The 27,596-nt window shown below is 48.3% G+C and overlaps 1 protein-coding gene across 1 annotated transcript; it reads right to left on the reverse strand.

Moving 5' to 3' along the window:
* Positions 1 to 620: 620 nt before the first annotated feature.
* Positions 621 to 27,130, reverse strand: LOC100489174 (pancreatic lipase-related protein 2). Its single transcript, XM_031906610.1, has 13 exons — positions 26,971 to 27,130; positions 26,364 to 26,448; positions 25,656 to 25,810; positions 7,864 to 7,989; positions 6,743 to 6,883; positions 5,831 to 5,939; positions 4,587 to 4,697; positions 4,214 to 4,318; positions 3,484 to 3,602; positions 3,050 to 3,179; positions 2,140 to 2,251; positions 1,784 to 1,951; positions 621 to 1,302 (listed from the first exon to the last, which is right to left on the reverse strand). The coding sequence occupies exons 2-13, from the start codon at positions 26,437 to 26,439 to the stop codon at positions 1,239 to 1,241; spliced, it is 1,416 nt and encodes a 471-aa protein (XP_031762470.1). The 5' UTR covers positions 26,440 to 26,448; positions 26,971 to 27,130; the 3' UTR covers positions 621 to 1,238.
* Positions 27,131 to 27,596: the final 466 nt, after the last annotated feature.

The following is a 27,596-nucleotide window of genomic DNA, read 5'->3' on the forward strand; positions in this document are numbered from 1 at the left end:
TAGAAGGGCAACCAGTCGCGCAAGTCATCTAGAACCTTGTCATTCACACACAGGGGCCAGTACTAGTAAAGGGTAGGGTAGGAGTGCCACATTGTTAGAGAACAGCCTCTCAACCCTGACCTTGAGCCTCACCAGTTGTAGAAGCCATGCTCTACAGGATTCCACTAAAGCTTTCCAGAGGTCTGGTTCTACCATAGGTAAGTTAATTTGTGTATTTTGCTGTTAATGAACTGATTTAGCTTTCCATAAAGTTCAACCCTTGGATATAAAGCTTGGGGAGGACTCCTGACAAACAGCATCCTATTAGGTGTCAGTTAGTAGGATACAAGATATGTAAGCGATACTGCATTATATTCAACTCACTAGTGTTGAGTGGGATAAGAATTTCTCAACCCACACCTGACTCTTATACACCCTGAGCATAGACAGTGATGTCACCGGTGGGGTTGGACCCTACTGGAGGCCCATAAACTGATCTGCAAATGGTTCTTGGCCAACCCACACACCACAAGGATGTCCTCTGACAGGTTACTGGCCAGTGTATGATGGGATTTGTTTCAATATTGATCACGGTCAGTTTGGCCCAATGTTTTGATGATCAGAAAAAAATTTACATACAATTCAAGGTTCAATAGTTCATTTATCTCAGCAGTAGAGGAGTAGTTATAGGTCTGATGGTCACCGAGAAGCAGAGAATTGTTGCATGCCTGTAGGTATCTCAGCAAGGGATTCCTGGGTGAAAGCTATGGAAGTGATAGTCAATAAGAAATGCCTGAAGGTATCTCAGCAAGGGATTCCTGAGTAAAAGCTATGGAAGTGATAGTCAATAAGAAATGCCTGAAGGTATCTCAGCAAGGGATTCCTGAGTGAAAGCTATGGAAGTGATAGTCAATAGGAAATGCCTGAAGGTATCTCAGCAATGGATTCCTGAGTGAAAGCTATGGAAGTGATAGTCAATAAGAAATGCCTGAAGGTATCTCAGCAAGGGATTCCTGAGTGAAAGCTATGGAAGTGATAGTCAATAGGAAATGCCTGAAGGTATCTCAGCAAGGTATTCCTGAGTGAAAGCTATGGAAGTGATAGTCAATAAGAAATGCCTGAAGGTATCTCAGCAAGGGATTCCTGAGTGAAAGCTATGGAAGTGATAGTCAATAGGAAATGCCTGAAGGTATCTCAGAAAGGGATTTCTGTGTGAAAGCTATGGAAGTGATAGTCAATAAGAAATGCCTGAAGGTATCTCAGCACAGTATCAGCTTCTGTAGAACATTTTCCTGTACGGTTCCATTGCCACAGAATGCAGAGCTGCGAGGAACAGAAATGAGGAAATATCAGGAGACATGCACGGCCCATTGTGTGCGTTCTGCAGACCAATAACGGATCGTAGCAGGACCCTGGGCCAAATGTTTATACTTTTGACCACTTACAAACAAAACCCACTCCCTTTTCAGGCCACTTTCTGGAACTGTCGACAAAGATGCACCAACAAGCCCTGTGGTTCAACATTGAAGTCCCACCCCACCAAAGATGCCCCCATTGTTCCTTCTCTTTCTGATCTTGGATGGCCCTCTCCTGCTCAGTGTAGGTGCTAACTGGGCATGATTAGCAATGATCAGAAACACCTTATAGGTCAGGAACATTAGGGAAACATTAGAGGACTAGCTCTCCTTTGCCTCGAGGCAGTATTGTAGCTTTAAAGCTTGTCAGATAATGCAGGGGACATCTAAATGCCAACTCTAGCTGCCCACCACCACATCAGGACCTTGCGCGGCTGAAGAGCACTTACACTTTCCCGTCCTTTCCGCTTTGTATCTCTATTCGCTGGGCCCCGAACTGGCAACGGAATATATTAAGGAACACTGGGGCCCATTTGCAGTCCATGTTGTCCATAGGTCCCAGTTCTAATCCAACATCAATAAAGCCAGAAAAGTTGCCTCCAGGGGCGGTCTTTTTGCTGGCCATCGGAAACGAAAAAGGCAAAAGTGAATAATAACGTAAGAGATGCAATAAGATGCAATAACAGTGTCCTTATTATTACTATTCCCCTGAAACCCTCCTCTGACTCCTCCCATATGATAAGTCTCAGCGAATCAGAGGAGTAGAAACGCAAGTCGGTCAGATTATAGTTAGATGTCCCCTTACCTTACAATTTCAAACTGCTGAGTGCCCCCTCCTGTAGTCGGCAGAAGTACATAGAACTTTCCCATGAATGCCCTTGTTCCTTGTAATGTGATGGAAACTTTATATCTCCAACCTGAAAATAATAAAGGAACAGTCGCATAATAAATCATTGGAATGAACACTAGGGGGCATTTTCCAGAACTGAGACGTCCCTCCCTCTAAAGCTTACCCCCTAAGCTTCCATAAGAGTCTTTTGTCCGACTGGATGAGATATATAAATGCTTGTGCTTTACTGTATGCTTCATAGTTACCAAGACTAAGCAGCCCTGAGCTCCACTGAGGAGGTAGATGGGATAGTCTCCATGGAATGGGGTTGGAGTGATAAAGGGGGCTAAGATGGCTCAGTGTAGGGAGGTGGGATAGAAAGTAGAAGGGGCAGAAGCCTACAAATAACATAGCACTGGCACCATTTCCCATCTAGGGGACACTTCGGCCATAAAGCAAGCTAGGAACCTTACTTGGGGCAGCAGGAGAAGACCAGTTGGATGTGACCCTCCATGGGACTTTTACAGCTTCTAAGGCTGCTTAAGTATTTCTTAGGCTTGAACATGGGATTTCAGAAATATTTGCCCCAATACATGTAATAAGGAATAAGAAAGAGGACAGCTAATTTAGGTGGAATCAGAAGAACTGTAGCAAAAGGCCCAAGGTGCCCCCAAGGGTACTTGTTGGTTGGTGTAGAGAGGTGAAGAACCTCTCAACTGACCACTTGAAGCCCCAGACACCAGAAGAGCTGAGGAAGAGAAGTGTTGAAGCCATGAACCTACCCTTTAATGGAAGGCCCTGTTGATGTGATTTGTATCTATGAAAAGAGAGAACAAGTGCATTGTGGGAGTCATTTCCCTTACCCAGCTCTAATGCGGAAACTTACTGGAGAAGCTGGAGATACTTCCGCCGGTGTTCAAGTAAAATATTTGCTGTGGGGCTTTGAGTGCTGGGGGCAATTGGGAATAGTGCCCCATGAAAGTGCATCTGCCCTCGGGACATGGGAAACTGGCGCCCTGGAAAGGCAGATAAATATCAGTCCAACTGTTGCCATGGCCAACTGGGTTGGCGTCTAAAACAGCTGCTCTTTAACCCCACACACACCTCAATAGACTTCAGCCAGAAATGATCAGAGTCTCTGACCAGACTGACCCTAAGGAGGGGCACAGTTACCCTTTTATTACCCCAATACATTAACAACATGACTATGACACACCCGTGGACTTTAACATTCCGATAATGGTCTGAATATTTGTGAACAGGATTTATTGATTTTCCCAGAGCAAAGGTCTCGTGATAAATACGAGTCAGGTGACGTACCGAGAGGAAGGACTTGTAGCTGTCGCACGGATACCCCAGGAAACCCTCTCGCCTGCGGATACTCTCCGTGTAATACAGGAAAGCTCGGAAGTGGTTGCACGTCAGGGTATCGACCAAGGCTGTGGCCAAATAACAAAGAGAAAATCCATCGGTTTCCTTATCCGTTGCCCCCATTCCATTGGATGAATGGTAGATCCCACCCAAATGGTCACAATTATATTCGGATCCAAGAGCTCGAGGAGTTCTAAGAGCTCGAGGAGTTCTAAGAGCTCCAAGAGTTCCAAGAGTTCCAAGAGCTCCAAGAGCGCCAAGAGTTCCAAGAGTTCCAAGAGCTCCAAGAGCTCCAAGAGTTCCAAGAGCTCCAAGAGTTCCAAGAGTTCCAAGAGCTCCAAGAGTTCCAAGAGTTCCAAGAGCTCCAAGAGCTCCAAGAGTTCCAAGAGCTCCAAGAGCTCCAAGAGTTCCAAGAGCTCCAAGAGCTCCAAGAGCTCCAAGAGTTCCAAGAGCTCCAAGAGTTCCAAGAGTTCCAAGAGCTCCAAGAGTTCCAAGAGTTCCAAGAGCTCCAAGAGTTCCAAGAGTTCCAAGAGCTCCAAGAGTTCCGGTCATTGGGATGTTAATGACACAATCAATATGGCGCCCTCCAGCCCAACTGAACTGTTTCATTAATAAGAACATTTTATAAATCACCCCCACCCAATCTTTGTGTCACCCTTGATAATTCCCAGTCACTTACCATCCATGTTGCCAAGGTCACTTAACTTAGGGGGGCAGCCAGGCATGTTCTTTCCTCCATTGGGGTAAAAATCAAGGTGGCCAATCGGCTTTACAATACCAACTCCTATAGATCACAATGAAATGGGTGAAGTTAATGGGTTGCCAAGGATTAAAGGGGTATTTCACTCATTTTAACCTTTAACAACAGAGGTGTCTAGCCTACGGCCCCCTGCAGTGCATGATGGGAGCCAGTGAAACAGCCGGAGGGCCACAGTAAAGTTACTTCCAATGGAACGAGACTATTATTTTGCTCCAAAAGGACAGATATATTGGATATATACTGGATATATTGATGACAAAGTCCCTGTAGAGTCTTTGGGACACGTAGTTACCTAGAGGGAAGCTTATGTCTGTGTGGATCACGTCAACGAAGCCTGCGTCTGATGGGTCAAGCCTGACCTCCTCTGGGGTGTCTTCAAACAGCTGCTTTGCAGGATCTAAACCTGGAATAACGACCCCAATGTTATAGGTTCCACTGATAATGGACTTAACTACAGGGTTCTGTGCAGCCCCTTTCCCCACCCCACCACTAGATGGACTCTTCTGAATGCCCAGTCAGATTCTGTGGTCAGTGATACTGGATTAGGGGTTGCCACCTTCTTCTGTCGATAATACCGGCCTTTGGATTGGGGGCTGGCTGTGGGGTGGGGCTATGATGTGAGGGGCGGGGAAATGGGTGGGCTGGGAAAGATAGATGGGGCCAGGAAATGGTCAGGGGTTATAGGCGGAGCAGAGGGTGGTCCATGGTTATAAAGGAGAGGGTTCGGGAAGGGAGGGGTTTATAGGGCAAGTACAGTGCTGGTAAATTTGTAATACTGGTGCCGGCCCTGGCTGGGGATTTACTGGCTAGACTGGTCAAATACTGGCCAGGGGGCAACCCCAGTATGGATGTGTCTCTTAATGATATGACATAGATATCATACATTGTACCCCTAAACCTGTAGGTTGTTTACCAGCAAATCTTGGTCATGATGCAGTAATGGAACTGGGAAAGGATGGGGGGTCGGGAGTGGACTAACTACATTTAGAAAGAGAATTACAGAATGGGACTGGCAGTCGGTCCTGCTATGGGCTGCTGTATGGCCCCCCTATAAATGCCATTCCCTTGGGCAGATAACTTGTGTGGCTTGGAGAAAACAAACCAATTATTGTAGAGGAGAATTCAAATCCAACATGTTAGAAGGGGGGGGGGGGCATTATTCTATATATAGAGGTACCTTATCTCTTCCATAGGAAGCAGCCCCCCTTAATGGCCTCATAAACTGATGTTCTGGGGGTAATCAGGGCGTTAGAGGGGGGCACAAAGATACAGAGACCCCCACATGGTTCTACTCTACCCGCGGGCTCCGTTTGCACTTGTCTGGCAATGAGCAAAAATGTCTGGATTCCCCCCAGGAAACACCTGTGAAAACACAAGGTTTTATCCGAACGTATGGAAACCATCCCGGCTGCTGGGAATCTGACAGAATATGAACCGCAGGGTGGGCCTTTCCTAAACCTTCCGAAATATTAAATAGAAGCTCAACAGAGGGGCCGAGGGGGCTTCTTGGAAGGACTGACAGTATTTATCACATACCGGTGATTCTCCGAATTCCTTGGTGCCTCTTCCCGGCCTCCCCCGCCGCGTGTGCCCCCAGGCTGTGCCCAATCACATGCACTTTGGACGCGGGGTACCCGTATTCCGTCTAGGAAAGCGAGGAAGAATGTTGAGTTGTGATTCCAATGGAATTCTCCATCTAACCCCAAAGCTCAGGTTTCATACAACAAGATGTGGTTTTTATTCATTTTATATCACAAGGGGCCAGTTCTTAAAGACATACAGCAGAACTAGTGCTCCGTCCTCCATCTTTCTTTCCCATAAAACACAAGGGTTATTTCTGCTCCCCTTTGTGTGAGTGTAGGTGGATATTGGGGAGAAGTTGAGACTCTACCAATGGGCCTGGGCATCAATGGGATGCTGGAAGAGAAGGTGATGGAAAAACTCAGTAGAGAAGAAAGAACAAGCCTGGAACATTGAGAAGAGAAACCAATGAAACCCCATGGCTGTAGATACCACTGGAGAGATGAACCCCCACTCATGGGGTATAAGGATAACAGTGTTAGGGGGACAGAAGCCCTGGAGCACAGGAGTAAGTCACCTCTGGACAAATAGAATGGAGGCAATAGCTATGATTCAAGAAGAGATAGACCTAGACTTGGCCTACAAGACTGTAGGACCTTCTCCCACTCGCATTGTGTTGTCCCTTTCTCTTCACATTCGCTCATCCATGCCTCCCTCCATTCTCCTCTTTGTTCTTATAAAGAACTGACCATGGTATAAACATACAAGACCAAATGGTTGAGCGAACAGGAGGGCCCATTGACGACTGGGCCCCCCATAACTTTTCCTGGTATCCCAGTAGGCCAGTCTGACCGGTAGGCCCAAGTAACTTCTACTTTGTCTTTTTCCATTGATTTAAATCTTATATATAAATGCTCTTGGACTCACCTGCAGAACCTGTAGGAGATAGGCGATCTCAGCCCCGACCAGACGAGCGTTATTGGCTGCCTGTACGTACATCTTTATATTTCCTGAGCCTTCACGCCAGTCTACCCCAATGCAGTTAACATCTTCAGCTTCTAAGATTGCCTGAAAGTGACAGGTGGGTAGAGGGGGGTGTTTATAGTCAGTCTGTGCCATGGGGGGGGGGGGCTTTGGCAAAACAGAATTGTCCAAAACCAGCAACTGCCCATGATAAAACACTAACAACAAAGTGGCAAACAAGTCTACAGATATATAGAAACATTGGGGTAACAGTCACCCCGCTATAGTTCCAGGGGTACCCAGGGCACAAATAAGCACTCACCCCAAATCCCCCCCTAACTGGCCTTCAGGCTGGGCCCCCTTAGCCCATAACAAGGTTACAGATATATAGAAACATTGGGGTAACAGTCACCCCGCCTATAGTTCCAGGGGTACCCAGGGCACAAATAAGCACTCACACCCAAATCCCCCCTAACTGGCCTTCAGGCTGGGCCCCTTAGCCCATAACAAGGTTACAGATATATAGAAACATTGGGGTAACAGTCACCCCGCTATAGTTCCAGGGGTACCCAGGGCACAAATAAGCACTCACCCCAAATCCCCCCTAACTGGCCTTCAGGCTGGGCCCCTTAGCCCATAACAAGGTTACAGATATATAGAAACATTGGGGTAACAGTCACCCCGCTATAGTTCCAGGGGTACCCAGGGCACAAATAAGCACTCACCCCAAATCCCCCCCTAACTGGCCTTCAGGCTGGGCCCCCTTAGCCCATAACAAGGTTACAGATATATAGAAACATGGGGTAACAGGCACCCCTTAGGCCATAACAAGGTTCCAGGGGTACCCAGGGGGCACTCACCCCAAATCCCCCCCTAACTGGCCTTCAGGCTGGGCCCCCTTAGCCCATAACAAGGTTACAGATATATAGAAACATTGGGGTAACAGTCACCCCGCTATAGTTCCAGGGGTACCCAGGGCACAAATAAGAGACAGACAATAGGGGTCAGTTACAGACCAGGGGGCTAATGGGCAGTTCCCGGCACAATCTCTGGCTTTCGGTGTAAGCGACTTAGTAGACAATCACCTTGCACATGTCTGACACCCAGTTATTCTCCGCTTTATGGCCCATCCCATGTACAATAAAGGTTGAGTTCTGATTGGTCTGAAAGGCCGAGGCGCCAATGCCAGTCACATTCTGAGCGCTGATAATCTATAGGGGAATAGAAATGAAGGGAGTAGGATTAGCCATTTATCAGAATAGCCGGCCATACACAGTTTGGCATAAGATGCCGACTTGGCCATTCCATACTGAGTTGGCGGCTTAGTGAATGAGGCCAAAATGGCCGGTTGCCCAACTGATATGTGAAACCCCCTGGCACAGACTGCATTGTGGGTAAATATGGGCCGCTAACCTGGTGCTGATCCGGGTTCCGCCGTGTGTATAGAAAGAAACGAGTATTCATTAATTCTGGGGTCCAAGGCAGCAGCGCAAAGGGTCTCTGTAAGGTGCCCGACCATGGCCAACTGTCCGAGAAGCAGCCCAAATGCTCATAGCAGGCCTCCTTGGCTAAAGGGGAAAATACAATTATTCCTTATTACTTCCCATTCTATTTACAGCAACGAGATGCCCCAAGCTCAGACGTGGGGCAAAAACTCCCTGAATTCCCCATCAGCAAAAACTGCTTTTAGTACATACGCATGAGTTTACATCATGAGCGCGGGAATAAACAGGTTATAGTTATAAAGCTGGGGCATGTACATCCGCTGGCCTGCTGCCATTCTGCCCCAGGGTATGGGTAAGATGGAGACAGTAGGGTAAGATGGAGACAGTAGGGCAAGATGGAGACAGTAGGACAAGATGAAGACAGTAGGACAAGATGGAGACAGTAGGACAAGATGGAGACAGTAGGGCAAGAATGGAGACAGTAGGACAAGATGGAGACAGTAGGGCAAGATGGAGACAGTAGGACAAGATGGAGATAGTAGGGCAAGATGGAGACAGTAGGGCAAGATGGAGACAGTAGGGTAAGATGGAGACAGTAGGGCAAGATGGAGACAGTAGGACAAGATGAAGACAGTAGGGCAAGATGGAGACAGTAGGACAATATGGAGACAGTAGGACAAGATGGAGACAGTAGGACCAGATGGAGACAGTAGGGCAAGATGGAGACAGTAGGGCAAGATGGAGACAGTAGGGCAAGATGGAGACAGTAGAGCAAGATGGAGACAGTAGGGCAAGATGGAGACAGTAGGACAAGATGAAGACAGTAGGACAAGATGGAGACAGTAGGATAAGATGGAGACATTAGGATAGAATGGAGACAGTAGGGCAAGATGGAGACAGTAGGGCAAGATGGAGACAGTAGGGCAAGATGGAGACAGTAGGGCAAGATGGAGACAGTAGGACAAGATGGAGACAGTATGGAGATGGAGACAGTAGGATACAAGATGGAAGACAGTAGGGCAAGATGGAGACAGTAGGGCAAGATGGAGACAGTAGGGCAAGATGGAGACAGTAGGGCAAGATGGAGACAGTAGGACAAGATAAGACAGTAGGACAAGACGGAGACAGTAGGGAGGAGACAGTAGGCGCGTAGGGCAATGAGACAGTAGGACAAGATGAGACAGTAGGACAAGATGGAGACAGTAGGATCAGATGGAGACAGTAGGACAAGATGGAGACAGTAGGGCATAGATGGAGACAGTAGGGCAAGATGGAGACAGTAGGGGCAAGATGGAGACAGTGGGCAAAGAGACAAGGGCAGATGGAGACAGTAGGGCAAGATGGACACAGTAGGGCAAGATGGAGACAGTAGGGCAAGATGGAGACAGTAGGGCAAGATGGAGACAGTAGGACAAGATGAAGGCAATGTTAGAGTGCTGTATATACTCACACCGCCCATACCCTGCGCTGCTGTCAGTCTGTAGGGTTAGTAACTGTTGGTCCCACAGCCCATCCGGCGCCGTATAGATGAACAGCCCTGGGGGGTGATGGAACCGCTACCTAAAACTTGGCTGTCACTTACCTCTTCTAATCTTTCTATTAAATCTCCCTATTAAACCCCCGTGTTATTGGTTATTGGGATTATCCGTGGGAGTGGGATGGGGGGGGGGGGAACCTCGCCCAGAAACCCAACAATATTCAGATTGTAACAAACAATGGCGGCTGCACCAAGTAACAGCTGTGCCTCGGGCTTGGGAGCGCCTCTATTTACCCAGGGATTAAAGCCGCACACAGCTGCTCCGTTTGGTACAATGGTGCTTTCATGCTGACTTACCCTTCACAGTTCCATGGAAGAGAATGGGGATCAGCAGAAGCCGACACAGAGGAAGCATAGGTGCAGCACTCAGTCTTCCCATCCTGTAGGGAAACATAGGAACTCACTGTGTTGTATGTAGTCAGAAGCAGCAGTGAAGGGAATTATTATGGGTTATTAAATACTGGGTGTTGGGGGGGGGGGGAGGTGCACTTACCTGCTCTGTGAGCTCTGCACTGCCGCTGCCCCACTCCTGCTGCATAAATACCCTCTGTGGCCCAGATACACACACTGGGGAAATCCCTGGCTCAGAGAAAGAGGATATGACTGAGTAGCTAATTATGGGCTGTAATATGTGCTAATTGCCCCCCCCCCCGTACATTGCAGGGAGAACTGATGTGAAACTGGAACCTGCGGTGCCGTCAGTCATTGCTTCTCCCTCTCTGGTTCCGACTCCTGAAACAGTGAAGCCGGCTCCAGTTCTCCAGTTTTCTGCTACATTATGTCCGGAGTCAGAACCAACAGTGCAGAGAGAGTATTAGAGAGATCATTAAATGGGGGAAAATCATTTCCTAAGTGACCGCAGGAATTCCCCCCCCGATCTCCCAGCCCATGGCCATAGAATACGACCAATAATCCCTCTCTGATTTTGCTGTTGTGCATTCCCTCCAAATGTTTGGTTGCTAGGGTCAGTGGGTGCCTAGCAACTTCTTCAACTTCCAGCTGCTGCTTGTGGGGCCTTGTACATCATTCTTGTACATTAGGGACGCGCACCCCAAAGCCACACAGGGTCCGGCAGCTGAACAAACGGGCACCCCTGCACTTGCTGCCACCCCCCGGGGGCAATTGTCTTGGTACAGGTCCATGTGTGTTGACAGTTGCCACCTTAAAGCCCCATGGGAACCAAGGGCACAGAGCAGCAGCTGCAGTGATTAGTGGGCACAATACATAGTGTGGTTCTGCCCCGGGGGGGGGCACAATGTTGGGCACTGGTGCCATTCAGGGATCCAAAAGGAACGGGCAGCAAACCAACCCCATGTGATTAGTGAATAACGGCTCCATTCATACAGAATAGAATAAATCTATTTATTGGGAAAACCCCGAGATCTCTGTTCTCTTCTGAATTTCCCCTCCGCCAGTGCAGACGTCTGTCCCTGTCTGTCTTCCCCCATAGACTCTCATTGTATGGATCCTGCTGTCCCTCAGGCCTGCTATCAGACAAAGGGGATGATTTGCCCCACATTTTACCCACAATGCAAAACGTGCACAAAACAACCGTTTGCGAAACATGAACCCCAATGTTTCTACAGAATTCCCTGCCTTATAATTGGTTCTTTATACTGATCCAAGGGGGAAAATCCCACTACCCCTGGCCCCAGCTCTATAGTCACACCCCTGTAATGACACATGTAGCCACCAGGTGGCGACACTCACCAATGATCTATCAATAGCTCCAGCATTGACCCCCACCGCCTTGGTTCTCACAGGGCAGAATAATACACTCACGCCCACGCTGTTGTCAGCCAATATATCCACACACTAACCACCAGTAACAATAGAGGGCTAACAGATGAATCATGGATAGTTTCCCCAGATATGTCAATAATGGAACATCCTATGGGTGGAAGTTTCTACTTTCCTATTACGGTACAAAATAAACTAGTAAGCTCCAACCTTCACTAATTGATATTCCCGGACTCAGGAAACCACACACACTACCACCGCCGCAATGATGCTACGACTATCGTCATGTAAAAAGGGAGCAAATGAGCAGCCTATCTCGCGGCCTCATTACTACACTCATTTCTACATAACCTCTTCACTCCGCGACACCTCTCACACACTCTATATCAAACATCACTTCTTACCCATAATATACGAAGATACTCTAATCTCCTAGTCTAGATATCTAAGCAGCGAACTAAATTCTCGCACTACCTAACCATCATCTATCGCTACACACGCTTTAGCAACATTTCTGCATCAGCTCCTTGCCTAACGCATGCCGTAACGACACAGCCTCATCACAATAGGCCCGTGATCAGACGTCCCATCTCAATGACCTCTACACCTGTTACTCCTCACCAACCCTCAACCTGCATCTCGTAGCATTCAGTACATTTCTCACTGAGCCCCTGACAACCCATACCGCGTCTGAGTCCAATATTGGCCACCTTGCCAGACACTGAGAATATACATTCCAGAGGGCCCTTAGTGTTTGTCGACGAATCTTTCTCGCGGAATCATTTATTACATTTTTCCAAATTATTCTACATTAACAGTCTCCCCAAAATATTCCCTCTATAGAATACAACAGTACTTCTCTCTCCCCCACTCGTCGGATGTTGGCGAACTCCGGGCGCGCAGGATCTAAAACCACATAAGCAGCTCTCATACTCATTTATTCCCATCTCTGAATTATTTAACTTGTAAAACATGAATTGAGTTTTTTAGTAAAATACTCACCGACTTCGAAAAATACGCCCTGCGCATGCGCATCGCTATAGACCGGACCCTAACATACAATCCGAATATCCGACGAATTCACCCACGATACTTTCTAAAACACCTTGCCAATTCATGCTAAATACCAATTGACAATAGTCCTTTCCCTTCCATTAAAGCTCTTTCTACTTGTCCACCGAAACTTCTAAATTTTGCTGATTTTGCCCTTAAAAATCACAGACCTTCTTCTTGGATAAAGTGTCCAGTCACTTCTTTTCACTTCTTCTGACCGCAGCAACTTTTCCGTGAGACTTCTTATTAGCAAATATCAGACGTTCGGGAAAACGTAGTCAGTCGAATTTCGAAAATGAAAAAAAATATGAGAAACGCATGGGATTTTAATCCTGCCCCCAACGATGCGCTGTCACAAATGGCACGCGACTGGGTTAAAGAAGGTCCAACCGATATAACTTTACTTTGAATTAATGGAATGTATGGCGGGGCTTCCCTAGTTTTCATTTTAGGGGGGCGGAATCTCCCTGTAGATAGCACAGGATAGAGGTCAACATTGGGGGCTGTGTGATAAATACATCTGGCCGTGTATATTTTACGCGTTATATTACAGAATTTATTATTTGTAGACAAAATTAACTTGATAAAATGGCGTCCAATATCCAGGGGGCCCTGACCATGGGGGGACAAAGATAAGACCCTTCAGGGTCTCCAAGCACCTACGAGCCGCCAGCTCTGCTAGAACGTATTCCTCTCCCCGGTGCCGCTGCCCAGAAGACGCAGAGCCTGTCAAGGAAACAAAATTAAAGGGGAAAAGCAATGCCCTCTATGATAATCAACCCAGAATATATTTATTGTAGTATTGCCCCCCAGCGTGATTCGAGGAGATCCTCTATAAAAATAATATAAACAGCTCAACATTAAAACCCCCCGCTTCATCTAAAATAAACCATCCATATTAACTTATACTGTTTAGCAGTATTCTATATGTGTAATCCTAAATAGGAAACTGCCATATTAGTAACTAAGCCCCTCCCTCTGGTAATAGATCACCAGTCCACACACAACAAGCCAACGCACAATCATACATGCTAGCCCCATCAGCCAAGACAATGGCCAGAGTCTGCCTTTTGCTCCCCATCTACTCCTGTATACAGTTAAGCTGCATCACTCCTGTCAGCCTATCTCGAAGGAGCACAGAGCCCAGCACATAAATGCGCTCAAGGAAAGGCATATAAAAGGGCAATAATTTATAACTATTACTATATATATCCAGTTTGGGAGACATTCTTTAATAGTCACTTAAACATAATATAAAACTGTCTTTCTGTTACGATTTCATTTGGGTATTATCTTTCCCTTCAATTGAAACCATCTTACAACCTCCCCGTCCTGCCCCTTGTATCTCTATCCGCTGAGCCCAAACTGTTGCCGCAATAGGTTACAGAGGTCGTTCCCACTTGCAGGTCACGTATTTCATTTTATCACGCCAAATCCACATCGACAATCCAAGAGAATGCGTTTCCAGAGGGGTGCCTTGCTAGAGACATGGTACATGAGAAAAGGTAGAAGAATCTAATAAAGCGGCTGGCACAACCACAACACAGGTCTGGGAAACTACAAATCCCATCATCCTCGCACAGGATTGCAGATGCGAAACGCTTCATTTGCTAATGGGGGAGCGTACATTAATTAAGGATATTTTGTTCCACCCGCACCCCAGAGGAGAGATCTGGCCATTTCCATCTGATCATCCGAACGCTCTTCTTCCTGGTTTCACTGATTCATAATAGGGCCGTATGAAGTCCCTACCTAAGCAAGCTGCCTAGATATATACAGAATCAGACACGTCTTGGAACCACCAAACCATGTATCACTCGCTCTAGAACTATGATCATACTACATGCCAGGAGAGCATTTTGAAAAGAGTCACCATTAATGCTTCAAGAACAGAATAGGCGATCGCGGGCGCATACGGTGAGATTGATACAATAGTACCAATTACCCCAGAACACTATACCGTTATGAATCTAGTATATCTCCTGAAGGATCGTTCCGCTCTGGGCAGGTTCCTAGAACATCATAAAACCCCTCTCCCTTGAATGTTTTGTTCCACTAAAGTGACGAAACATATATATTCAGACTTGAGGAAATTCTACTATAGTTTCACTTTGAATACATAAGGGGGAGGTCAGCGGGTGGGGGACGCACCCTGGCAGGGGGCCCACATAGGCCAACAACCCCCCCACCTCAGCAATACTAAAGAATGCAACCCTGCATATGACTCAGCCAAAGCAAACATATCTCTTACCTGAGAGCGACTCTACGTGCGTAACTGTACGGGAGCAGCATAGAAACGAGAGTATACTTCCCTTGTTCAAGTCAAACGTCTGCTGTTGTTCCGTTGAGTGCGGGGGCCAAATTTACGCGAAAAAGTGCCCCATGAAAACACGACATTCTGCCCTCGGCACACGGGAAACTGGCGCCTGCGAAAGGCAGTATAAATATCAGTTCGCCTATTATAGAGCGAGCATTGTGGGGGTCATACGGCCGAGCTCCATTCAAGGGATATGTGGTCAGTACGGCGGCCGGAAGCTCCTCAAGGAGATTGTGGGGATCAGACGAATCACACTCTGGACTGCACTCAACCGCAGTCAAAGACATGTATACCCGATCCTAGATCATCCTTCAAGGCCAATATATTCGTCGGTCAGTATCCAAGCATACGGAAGGCACGGGAGCTCCTCAAGGGCATCTTGTGGGGATCAGTACCATAGGGCCTCCCGGGAAACTACCTCAAGCGATTTGTGGCGGGGATCAAGTACACCAGGGCCCGGCAGCTCCTCACGCATAGTCGCGAGGTGTCATCAAGTACGGCCGGGAGCTCCTCAAGGGATTGTGGGGATCCAGTCCGGCCGAGAACGTCCCTCATAGGGCATTGTGGACAACGCTACACCGGCTCAGTACAGACTTAGCACCCGCAAGGCCGGAACTCCTCCAAAGTCTACTTTTATGGGGGTTAATCAGCCTCACCGGAGCGGGAGTCTCAAGATGTGGGGACAGGATTCCATAGTACCCTGGGAGATCCCAAAGGGGACTTGTGGGGGCAGGGTCTATCAGTACAGAACCCCACGGGAGCCTCTCAATATAGTTGGCCGGGATCAGTACGAGCCGGCCGAGGACTCCCTCAGAGATTTATGCCAGCTTCCACGAGCGACCTCCACGTACGACGCGCTACGAACAGATACCCACCCGACCCAACCCCTTAAAAAATCCATTATACCTCACCTAAGCAGACATTCTCACATCCGACGCAACGGAGCTCCTCAAGATGGGGTCATACGGGCCGAAGGCCTCAAGGCGATTGTTGGGCGACTCAGCACGTGCCGGCGCAGCTCTCTCAAGGATTCGTGGCGGAATCACCTCTTATGCGCCCCGCCGGGAGCTCCTTCAAGGATTTGGGATCAGTATACGGGCCGGAGACTCCCAAGATTTGGGGGACAATATGGGCCGGGAGCTCCTCAAGATGTGTGGGGGTCAGTACGGGGCCGAACGCAGCTCCTCAACCACGCGACTTCATCCCTGCACCGCGCATCCACGTACAATCGAGGCGTAGCTCCTCAAGGATTCATCTGCGGTATCAGACTGGGCCAGCGCAGAAGCTCCTCAAGGTATTCGTGGGATATACGACACACGGCCGGAGCTCTCACGGATTCTGTGCGTCTCAGTCGCGATCCGCCGGCGCCAGCTCGGCTCCAAATCGTAGACCACGTAACCACTTGTGGGGTCTCAGTTACCGGGGCCGGGACCCTCCAAGGATTGCTGGGATCTATAGTATGGGCCGGGAGCTCCTCAGGATTTGGGATCCATACCCGGGCCGGAAGTCCTCAAGGGATTCTGGGGAATACGGAAATCACGCGTCATTCACGCGGGAGCTCCTCAAGGATTTGGGGATATACAATTAGAACGCCGCGGATCAGCCCTCCCTACAAGGACCTCAGTGAGGCTCCCTAGTCCTGCTACAGGGCCGGACCTCCTTCATGATTGGGGCCAGTACCGGGCCGGAGCCCTCTACTCCAAGTTCCAACTTGTGGGCTCATACTGGACATACCCCCACGCAACGCCTCATCCTGCGTCCCCCTCCTTCAAAAGGGTCTCTCAGCTGGACTCGAATCATGTACGGGGCCCTAGGGAGCTCCTCAAGGGATTGTGTTGTGCGGACACATCAATATGGCAGGCGTGAGCCTGTCCTCAAGGGCACTTGTCGAACGGGGGGTCATCAACTGGCTCGCCGCTCCCCGCAGCAAAGTCACTCAAGTATTAACGTGTGCATCCACCAGTACGATAGATCAGAGCTCCTCAAGAGACAACTCTCGTGCACGCTCCCGAGCAGTGAACGGCTTCACCGCACACGGAGCTCCCTCAAGAGCGTGCCTTGCTCATCATCACGTATATCAAGTCGGCCGGGACTCCTCAAGGATTCTGGGCGGATCAGTGACGAGCTCGCAGCAAACGCCCTCCGCAAAAGCTGATTGTGAGGAGGCTATCTGCACTACGGGCCGGAGACCCTCCTCAAGCGATTGTGGGTTCAGTATGCCCGGAGCATCCTCAAGGGATTGTGGGATCACAGTTACGGGACTAGCTTATATCACAGGCCGACGCATGCTGTCTCAACAGGCATTCGTTCGGCTCCCGAGCAGTCTTCCCATGATTCTCATCAGTCAATACCGCTGATGCATAAACACAGAGCCGGAGACAATCCTCAATAACAACGCGGACATATGTGGGTAGAAAAGATTCCAGTGAAACGATACCGGCACATCCAGCGACCATACATGGCTCGATAACCCTCGTATTAGCTCTCTCTCAATACGGATTTTGCGCTGCACCTAGCCCCATCACACACGGGTTCACCCTAAGCCACGAGCTCACACTACAACCCTATTCTCCCCTGTTCACAAACATATCGCCGCAGCTACCGGATCGCCTGAGCTCCTCCACAAGCGATCGACGCTATATATATATACATAGATCTATCACACGAGCACTGCTAAGCTATAATGAGAAGATATAGCTATATCCTGACTGAGCACGCAGCTCGACTGCACACGTCAGCATCATACTAATCCTCTACACTACATACTCATAGAGCTACATACGAAGCTATATCACACTCAAACACCCATGATCTCATCACTCTATCTGTCGAGGATCTCAGACTAGAACTCCATATAACTATATGACGCATACCACCACATCCAATACTAGCACAGCTGCTCACCTGCGACGTCTTCAATCCTATCATCTCAACATCAACGGAACCTAATCGCACGATATCACATAACTATGTAACTCACGGATCCCGATCGCATAATACACTCACTCACATCTCTACTGCTCCCTCATCATGTATCGCACAATACATCGTCCGCGGCAGTATCCATATCAGCATATCGATGTCAGAACACGCTTCTTCATCACCTAGATCCTCACTCAGTCTCTACCTCAAATGCTAATCACTCCACTTGACACGTCTCACAACGCACGCATCATCTCGACCTATGATATAGATGTGCATATCACATCGCACTCATCATCACAATCTATCATACATCATCATTCAGTCATATCACAATAGTCACTAAACCGACCCGCCAGACTACGAGCTCCTCAGAGAACTCTGCATGGAGCTATCAATACACTCCTGGTCTCACGAAGGTACCTCCTCAAGAATATGTGGGGGTCATACGGGCCGGGGAGCTCTCAAGAATTGCTGGAGAATCAGTATGCTGCCTGGGAGTCCTACACAATGTACGGAGATTGCTGGCCGGAATCGTACGGGCCGGCAGAGTTTCTCAAGGTTGATGAGCGGCATCAGTACGGCCGAGCTCCTCAAGATTTGGAGGGGGATACTTGGCCGGGAGCCCTCAAGGATGTGGATCGTACGCCGGAGCTCCCAATGGGATTTGGATCAGTATGGGCCGGGAGCTCCCAAGACTTGTGGGGCGATCAGTACGGGCCGGATCCTCAAGGGATTGGGGGATCAGTCTGAAGGGGCGGGAGCTCCTCAAGGATATTGAGGGGGCATCAGACGGGCGGAGCTCCTCAAGCGGATGTGGGTCCAGTAACGGAGCCGGAGCCTCCTCAGGATTGGGGGATCAGTTATGGAGGCCGTAGCTCCTAAGGCCACTTGGGGGCTCAGTACGGGCCGAGAGCTCCTAAGGATTGTGGATCCGTACAGCCGGGAGACCTTAATGGATTGGGGATCAGTACGGGGCCGGGAGCTCCTCAAGGGATTGTGGGGATCAGATACCGGGCCAAGCTCCTAAGGGATTGTGGATTCATACGGGGCGGGGCCCTCTCATGGATTGTGGAGGGTCAGTACTGGGCCGGGAGCTCCTCAAGATTGTGGATCAGACGGGTCGAGCTCCCTCAATGATTCGTGGGGTCCGAGTCACTGGGGCGGGAGCTCCTCAAGGATTCTGGGATAGTTCATGGGCCGGAGCTCCTCAAGCGATTGTGGCGGATATACGGCCGGGCAGACTCCTCCAAGGATATCTGCGTCCTCGGATCAGTATGGGCGCGGACTCCTCAAGGGATTTGGGGAATCAGACGGGCCGTAAGCTTCAAAGGATTTGGTGGGGATCAGTACGGCCCGGAGCTTTTCTCAGGGTGTGGGATCATACGGGCCGGACTCCTTCAAGGGATTTGGGGATCAAGTACGGCGGAGAAATCTTCGATTTATTAGGAAACCCAAACCTATAGAGATGTCACAATGTCATCTAAATGTCATTTTTATTCTAACTAATAACTTTTTTAAGATTCCTGCACCGCCTCGCGATGGAAGTTGTAGAGTCAGGTGACTTACCTGATCTGGAAGTGAAGATTTCAGTTGCCTTACTGATTGGAAGTTAGATCAGTCACTACTGATGAATTGAGCAGTCAGTAACTATCTGATTGGAATTTGAGACATTGTCCCTCACTGATTGAAGTTGAGATCATGTGACTATACTATTGGCAAGTTAGAGTCAGTGCCTTACGATTGAATTGAAGAGTTCAGGTACTTTACTGATTGAAGTGAGATCCAGTTTTTACTTACTGATTGAATAGTTGGAGTCAGCGTACATCTATTGTGAATTGAGAGCTCAGGTGATAACTGATTCGGAAGTGAAGTCAGGTGCCTTAACTGATTGGAATGAGATCAAGTGACTTACTGATTGGAATTGAGATATGTGACTTTACTGATTGGGAATTTTTAGAGTCAGTTGCTTTACTATTGGAAGTTGAGAGTCAGTCCTCATGTGCCCTTACTGATTGGAAGTTGAGAGATCAGTACTTCATTGATAGGAAAGTTGAGGTCAGGGGACTTACTGAATTGGAGTGAGATCAGGGCCTTATATTGGAAGCTTGAGAGTCAGGTGACTTATGATGAAGTTGAGATCAGAGCATATATCTTGCACGTGGACTGAGACATCAGAGTGACCTTTACTCTGAATAATAGCAAAGCTGATAAGTATCACTCGATTCTACTATCTGATGAAGTTGAGAGTAGGGACTATCTGATTGAAGTTGAGCAGTCAGCGTGACTAACTTGATTGGAAGTTGAGATCAGGTTCCTTCTGATTGGAAGTGTAGATCAGGGAAATTTACTGATTGAAGTTGATCAGGTGACTTCACTATGAATTGAGAAGTCAGTGCTATATTGGATGAGAGTCAGGTCACTTATTGCCTTACTGATTAAGTGAGAGAGCTCAGTGCCTTATGTGCCTTACTGATTGGAAGTTGAGAGTCAGGTGACTTACTGATTGGAAGTTGAGAGTCAGGTGACTAACTGATTGGAAGTTGAGATCAGGTAGCCCTTAACTATTGAATTCGAGAATCAGTGCCTTACTGTATTGAAGTTAGATCAGCTGCCTTTACGATGGGAGTTGGAGAGTCAGTCCTTATGTGACCTTACTTGATCTGGAGAGTTGAGAGGCAGTGCCTTATGTGCCATTACTGATTGAAGTTGAGAGTCATGTTGACTACTGGATTGGAATGAAGTTCAGGTGACTAAACTGATTGGAAGTTAGAGTCAGGCTGACTACTATTCGAAGTTATGAAGAGTGAGTTCCTAGTGATTGAAAGTAGAAGTCATGTGAATTACTGATGGAAGTTGAGATCGTGCCTATACTGATTGGAAGTGAGTATGTACCAGGTTGCCCTTGACTGATTGGAAGTTGAGATCAGGATAACTGATTGGAAGTTAGATCAGGCCTTATGTGCCTACTGATTGATAGTTGAGCATAGTGCCTACTGATTGGAAGTGACTATCAGTGACTACCCTGATTGGAAGTTGAGAGAGGGACTTACTGATTGCGAAGTTGGTCAGGCCTTACTGATTGAATCCTGAAGTCAGTGCTTACTGATTGGAAGTTATGAGAATCAAGTACGTACTGATTGGAAGTTGAGAGTCAGGTGACTTACTGATTGGAAGTCGAGAGTCAGGTGACTTACTGATTTGAATCGAAGTCAGTTACTTACTGATTTGGAAGTCAGAGAGTCAGGTACTTACTGATTGGAAGCGAGAGTCAGTGAACTTACTGATGGAAGTTGAGAGTCAGTCCTTAATGACTTGAGTTGAGATGTCAGTAACTAATTTATGGCAAAGCGGGACAGTCAGCTGACTTACTAATTGGAAGTCGAAGTCAGGTTGACTCTACGAGAAGTTGAGAGTCAGGTTTGCCTTACTGATGGAAATTTGAGAGTCAGTACTTACTGATTCGGAAGTTGAGACAGGTGATTTACTGATTGGAAGTCAGGAGTCAGTGCTCTTACTATTGAAGTGAGAAGTCAGGTGACATACTGATGGATTGAGACAGGTGCCTTTAATGATTGGAAGTATAAGTCAGTACTTACTGATTGGAAGTTGAGATCAGTGTGACTATATTGGAAGTTGGAGATCAGTGACTACGAGCTGAAGGACACTAGCGTCAATGTATAAACCAGGAATCCTCTGGACTCTTATACTCTTCATAGTTAGTGCGCAGGCACGAAGTGAATGGCAACACCACGCTTATCGATTAACCCGCACGAAATAACAAATGGCATGGGGGCTTATAGTAAAGCGTAGGCGGCTTTATTGGTAAAGCGTGAGGGCTTATGGTAAAGCTGAGGCTTATGGTAAAGGCTGAGGGCTTATGCCGTAAGAAAGGCGTGAGGGTTATGGGTAAAGGCGTGAGGGGCTTATGGTAAAAGGCGTGATTGGCTAGGTAAAGGCACAGGTGAGGCTTATGGAAAGCCGTAGGGGCTACAGGGTTAAAGCGCCCTAGAGCTTTATGTAAAGGCATCCTGAGCGTTATCCCGGTAACAGAGCGTATTGAGCGTTTATGGGTACAATGCCGAGTGAGCAGAGGCCTTATGAGTATGAAGGCATGAGGCTTAGGTCAAAGGCAATTAAGCGGGGCTATTATGGTACAAGGCGTCCGAAAGGTGCTTATGTGTAAACATCAGAGGGGGCTTAGTCCAGGTAAAGCGAGTCGCAGGCTATAATGGGTATTAAATGCGTGAGGGCTTACACCAATAGCCACACCCATCATATATTGTGTGTAAGGCTATGAGGCTAGGTGTAAATGAACAGACGGGCTATAATGGGCTAAGTACAGCCAAGTGACGGGCCTTTAATAATACACCGGGTAATAGGCCATGATCGTGAAGGGAGACTATATTGGTAAAGTGCCTATGAGGACGCTTATATGGTAAAGCGATATCTGAGGGCTTCATGGGTAAAAGGCCGCTTCGTTGAGGCTGACTTATGCGCATGTAAGAAGCGGTGAGTTGGACTTACTGGGTAAAGCGTGAGGGGGCTTACATGGTAAAGGCCACGTGAGGGCTGTATGGCGTAAGCTGAGGTGCACTTATGATGGTAAGCGTTCAGCGGTCTATGGATATAAGGCCCGTGGAGGGGCTTATCGGTAAAAGGCTGTAGGAGCTTAGGGTAACAGAATTCCGAGCGGTGGCTTATGGGTAAAGGCCCGTGAGGGGCTGATAAGTGTCTAAAAGACGTGACAGGGGCTTACTGGGCTTAATTATTCCTCGTGAGGTGCTGATGAGTAAAAAAAAAAAATGGCATGTAGGCGCTTAATGGTAAAGGCATGCGAGTGTGTCCATAACGTGAGGCACAGCCGGTCCTGTTCCTGCCCACTAACCCCCGCCCAGCCATCCCTGAATAGCCCCCCTATTCACCACTCACTTACCATAAAGTTACCTGAGAAACTTCAGCTCTGCTGGGGAGATTCCAAGTCATGCCGTTGTACCATACCATGGAGGGAAGAAAATTCAAAGACCCAATGGCTCACCACTATACCAACCCTGGAGAAGAGAATGGAGGGGCAGCGTAGTTGTATTGTCCTTGTCTGCGCTTGTATAGGCCAGGAGCAGCTGGCACATTGGGCACAATTCGGCGACCATTCATATCATATATCATAATAATCACCGCTGTGAGATGAGCGTGTTCAGATTGAACAATCTACGAAACGGTTTCGCCGTTGCGTCGAGGCCGCGACCTCCTGCCCGTGGGCCCCTTAAAGTAATACCTGCTGATCATCTAAGCCTGCAGTTAGAACAGGGCATGTTATTGGTTCCTTTGCAACTGGACCAGCTCTCTCCTCCTCTCTCCTCATCTATACCTACTGGGTTGTGCAGCCACTAGAAGCTGATGCTTGCTGGCATGTTGCAGCCAATAAGGAGCTGAGATGCTTTGGTGTGCAGCCAATAGGAGGCTGAGTGCTTGGCGTGCTGCGTCAGCCCAATGGAGGCTGACTATGCATTGTGTGTGCCCAAATTAGGAGGCTGAGTGCTTGGGTGTGCAGCCAATAGGAGGCTGAGTGTGTGACACTAGGCATGAGTTGCTCTCTGTCCGATGACCCACAGCAACCAATCAGGTGCCTGCTTTCAAACAGCAGACCAGTAAGTGCTAACTGCTGATTGGTTGATCTGTTTATGATCCAGAACTAATATTCTGTCATGTGAATCCACCCCCCAGCAAGTTTCTTACAAATTATACTTAAAGGCTCTAGTGGTGCATTGGCCGGGCGTGCCCGTATTGCACAGATTGGCACTACCCGTATTCTCTCGATGCCTCCGGCCTTCCTGCCCGCCTTCCCCCGTCCGCGTCGGGCCCAAGGCGTGCCGAATCACATGCACTCTTGCCGCGGGTACCCGGAGATTCTCCTGGATAAAGTTCAATAGGAATCTTTATCAGTTGCGGGTAGTCTGCACCGCGGCCGCGTCTTGTGCCGCGTAAATTGGGCATAAAGTTGGTCCAGTGATGTCACTTCTGGGCTAGAACTTACCCAGAGAACCTTTAGCAGATTAGCGATCTCACGCCCAACCAATCGGGCGTTATTCAGCGCTTGTATGTAAATATATATCCACCCCGAGCCGTCGTGCCAGTCTACCCCCATACAGTTGGCATTCTTCCACTCTAGGATTGCCTGTACAGAGATAATACCAATAAAAACTATGCCACATAGGGATTCCCCTGTACTAAGCACAATTCAGCAGGAACAGCCCCCTAAGTTTCCCATAAGCCTGTACAGAGAGATACCATAACAACTATGGGGGGGGCCACATCGTAGGGGGGATTTTATTTTCCCCCGCCGCCCCCCTGTACTAACACAATCAGCAGGAACAGCCCCCCATAATTTCTCATAGTCCTTACAGAGAGGGATACTATAAAAACTATGCACATAGGGATTCCCCCTGCCTACTAACGAACAATTCAGCAGAAAACAGCCCCCTAAGTTTCCCATAGCCTGTACAGAGAGATACCGCATTTAAAACATTATAGCTTCAACCATAGGATTTCCCCCTTAACTAAGCACTACATTTCGCAGGATACAGCCCCCTAACAAGTTCTACATACCTGTCAGAGAGGATATCTGATAAAACTATGCACCATAGGATTCCCCTGTACTAAGCACAAGTTCATCACAGAACAGCCCCTATAGTTGCTCAATATGCCTGTACAGAGAGGATACTATAAAACTTGCACATAGGGATTCCCTTACTAAAGCACAACTTCGTCAGGAACCCAGCCCCCTAGTTTCTCCATAGCCATCTCACCAGAGATGATACTATAACAAACTATAGGCACATAGGTTCCCCATGTACACACAATTCAGCCAGGAACCAGCCCCCTAAGTTGTCAATAGCCTGTACAAGAGATGCCATCACACTTATGCACATAGGATTCCCCTTCTACTTAAGCACAATCCAGAGGAAACCCCTCACGCTAATTTTGCCATCATAGCCTTACAGAGAAGCATACCATACACTATGTAACACAGGGATTCCCCGTACTAAGCAACAATATCACAGGAACAGCCCCCTAAGTTTGCTCCTAAGCCTGTACAGAAGATGATACCATTAAAAACTATGGCACATAGGGATTCCCCTGTACTAAGCACAATCGCAGGAACAGCCCCCTAGTATTGCTCATAGCCTGTACAGAGAATCCTATAAAACTTCATCACAAGAGATTCCCCTCTAAGCATCAACTTCAGCGACGGAACAGCCCCTAGTTTCTGCATCATTAGCCTGTACAGAGAGATACCATAAACGATGCACCATAGGATCCCCTTGTACTAAGCACAAGTCAGCAGGAACAGCCCCCTAAGTTTGCCCATTGCCTGTACAGAGAGATACCATAAACTATCTCCCATCATGCACTGCTTGCTGTGCCTGCCATTGGCTAAGCAGTTTTCCCTATAAGAGTCGATACCTTACACATTTCGGGGACCCAGTAATTCTCTGCAGTATCTCCCATCCCATGTACAATGAGGCAAGTCTTCCTGTTTGCCCGGAAGGCTGACGCTTTTATGCCGGTGAGATTCCTGGCGCTGATTATCTGGGGGGGAAAGTCAGGAATCGGTCAGTGACTGTACATTCAGCTCGGGGGCACCATGTGACCAAAACAAATACCCCCATTGGGCATTAATCCAAAGGAGGAGACTCCATAATAACCAGTTGTGTACTGGCTGGCAGGCCTGGGCTCCATGCCCCCCTGTGCCCCCTGTCAGTGGCATGAATGGAGCCCCCCTGTGTCTATTCAGCTTTAGTCTGGATTGGTGGAGCCAGGGACGGGGGCCAGTAGGAAGGGGGGGGGTACCCCACCTTTTACCTGATGTTGCTTGGGGTTCTGCCTTGTGTGAAGGAAGAAACGGGTATTTATTTCTTCAGGACTCCAGGGTAAAGCTGCCAATGGCCTCTCGGGGGTACCGGCCCAGGGCTGCTCATCAGAGAAGCACCCAAGGGGGTAATAACAGACCTCCCTCCCTGAAAGAACAAAGGAACAACACTGTACTAAGTATAATTCAGCAGGAACAGCCCCCTAAGTTTGCCCATAGCCTGTACAGAAAGATACCATAAAACTATGGCACATTGGGATTCCCCTGTACTAAGCACAATTCAGCAGGAACAGCCCCCCAAGTTTGCTCATAGCCTGTACAGAGAGATACCATAAAACTATGGCACATAGGGATTCCCCTGTACTAAGCACAATTCAGCAGGAACAGCCCCCTAAGTTTGCTCATAGCCCTGTACAGAGAGATACCATAAAACTATGGCACATAGGGATTCCCCTGTACTAAGCACAATTCAGCAGGAACAGCCCCGCCTAAGTTTGCTCATAGCCTGTACAGAGAGATACCATAAACTATGGCACATAGGGATTCCCCTGTACTAAGCACAATTCAGCAGGAACAGCCCCCTAAGTTGCTCATAGCCTGTACAGAGAGATACCATAAAACTATGGCACATAGGGATTCCCCTGTACTAAGCACAATTCAGCAGGAACAGCCCCCTAAGTTTGCTTATATGATTCCTGTACCTGTAACAATGCCGAGGCACCCATGTAATACAATCAGCACCCACAGCAGGGAGACGTTAGTGAGGGGTTCAGACATGTCGTTCTCCTAAAGAAATTGGGGGGAAAAACAGAACAAATTACAAATGTGCTTCTTGTTGGGGGGCAGTAGATTTAGATTGCCAGCCCACTGGCCCACAAACACATCGGTCTGGGTTTCTTGCATTACATGAAATGTTACAGAAATGCCCCCAAAGCTCTCCTTTGTGCCACTTACCTGCACTGGGGGCTCAGCGGTGCCCCTGCCCTCGGCTTTGCTCGCTTGAGAATTGCCCCTGCCCTTTTATTTGCCCCCCCAATTAATAAACAAGGGGCTGTCCCTCTGCCGTATAACCCGGGACTCTACTACAATCGCTCATTGTCATGTGTAGGAGGTGACACGAAACTGGGACGGGAGCCTGAGAGCTGCCGGTGGCATCAGGAATTTAAAGGACAAGTAAACCTAAAAATAAAAAATCATTTCTCTGACGCTGCTTCCTGCTTGTGGGCTGAACCCCACATTCTCTGTAGCCAAAGAGTGGTATCATTGCTGCGCTGGGATTGGTCTGATTCAGATGATGTAGTATCTTACCGCTCATTGGACGAGAGAGAGTAGGGACCCACGGATGGAGTAGGGCCCTATGGGCACAGTGAGGGGCCACAGTTATCTGGGTCTCAGATCCCCCGTATAACCAGTGTTATCCGGGGACACAAATCAGTTTCAGTTGCAGCTCCATGGAATGTTCTTTCTCTTGTACAGACTGGCACAGGCTGGCGTACACACACTGAGCCTTATATACAGCAGCGCAACATGGACCCCTGCCATTGCCCCGGGCTCCCATTGCTGGAATTCCTCCCTTCCCTGTATCCTCCCCACTCCCCAGCATGGAAACAACACAGGGTTATTTATCCGATCTATAATCTATCTATCTATCTATCATCACCCCGCTATAGTTCCAGGGGTACCCAGGGCACAAATAAGCACTCACCCCAAATCCCCCCCTAACTGGCCTTCAGGCTGGGCCCCCTTAGCCCATAACAAGGTTACAGATATATAGAAACATTGGGGTAACAGTCACCCCGCTATAGTTCCAGGGGTACCCAGGGCTCACCCCAAATCCCCCCCTAACTGGCCTTCAGGCTGCCCCCTAGCCATAAACAAGTTACAGATTATATAAAACATTGGGTAACCCAGGGCACAAATAAGCACTCACCCCA

Source organism: Xenopus tropicalis, chromosome 7, assembly GCF_000004195.4.
Source record: "Xenopus tropicalis strain Nigerian chromosome 7, UCB_Xtro_10.0, whole genome shotgun sequence".
NCBI lineage: Eukaryota > Metazoa > Chordata > Amphibia > Anura > Pipidae > Xenopus > Xenopus tropicalis.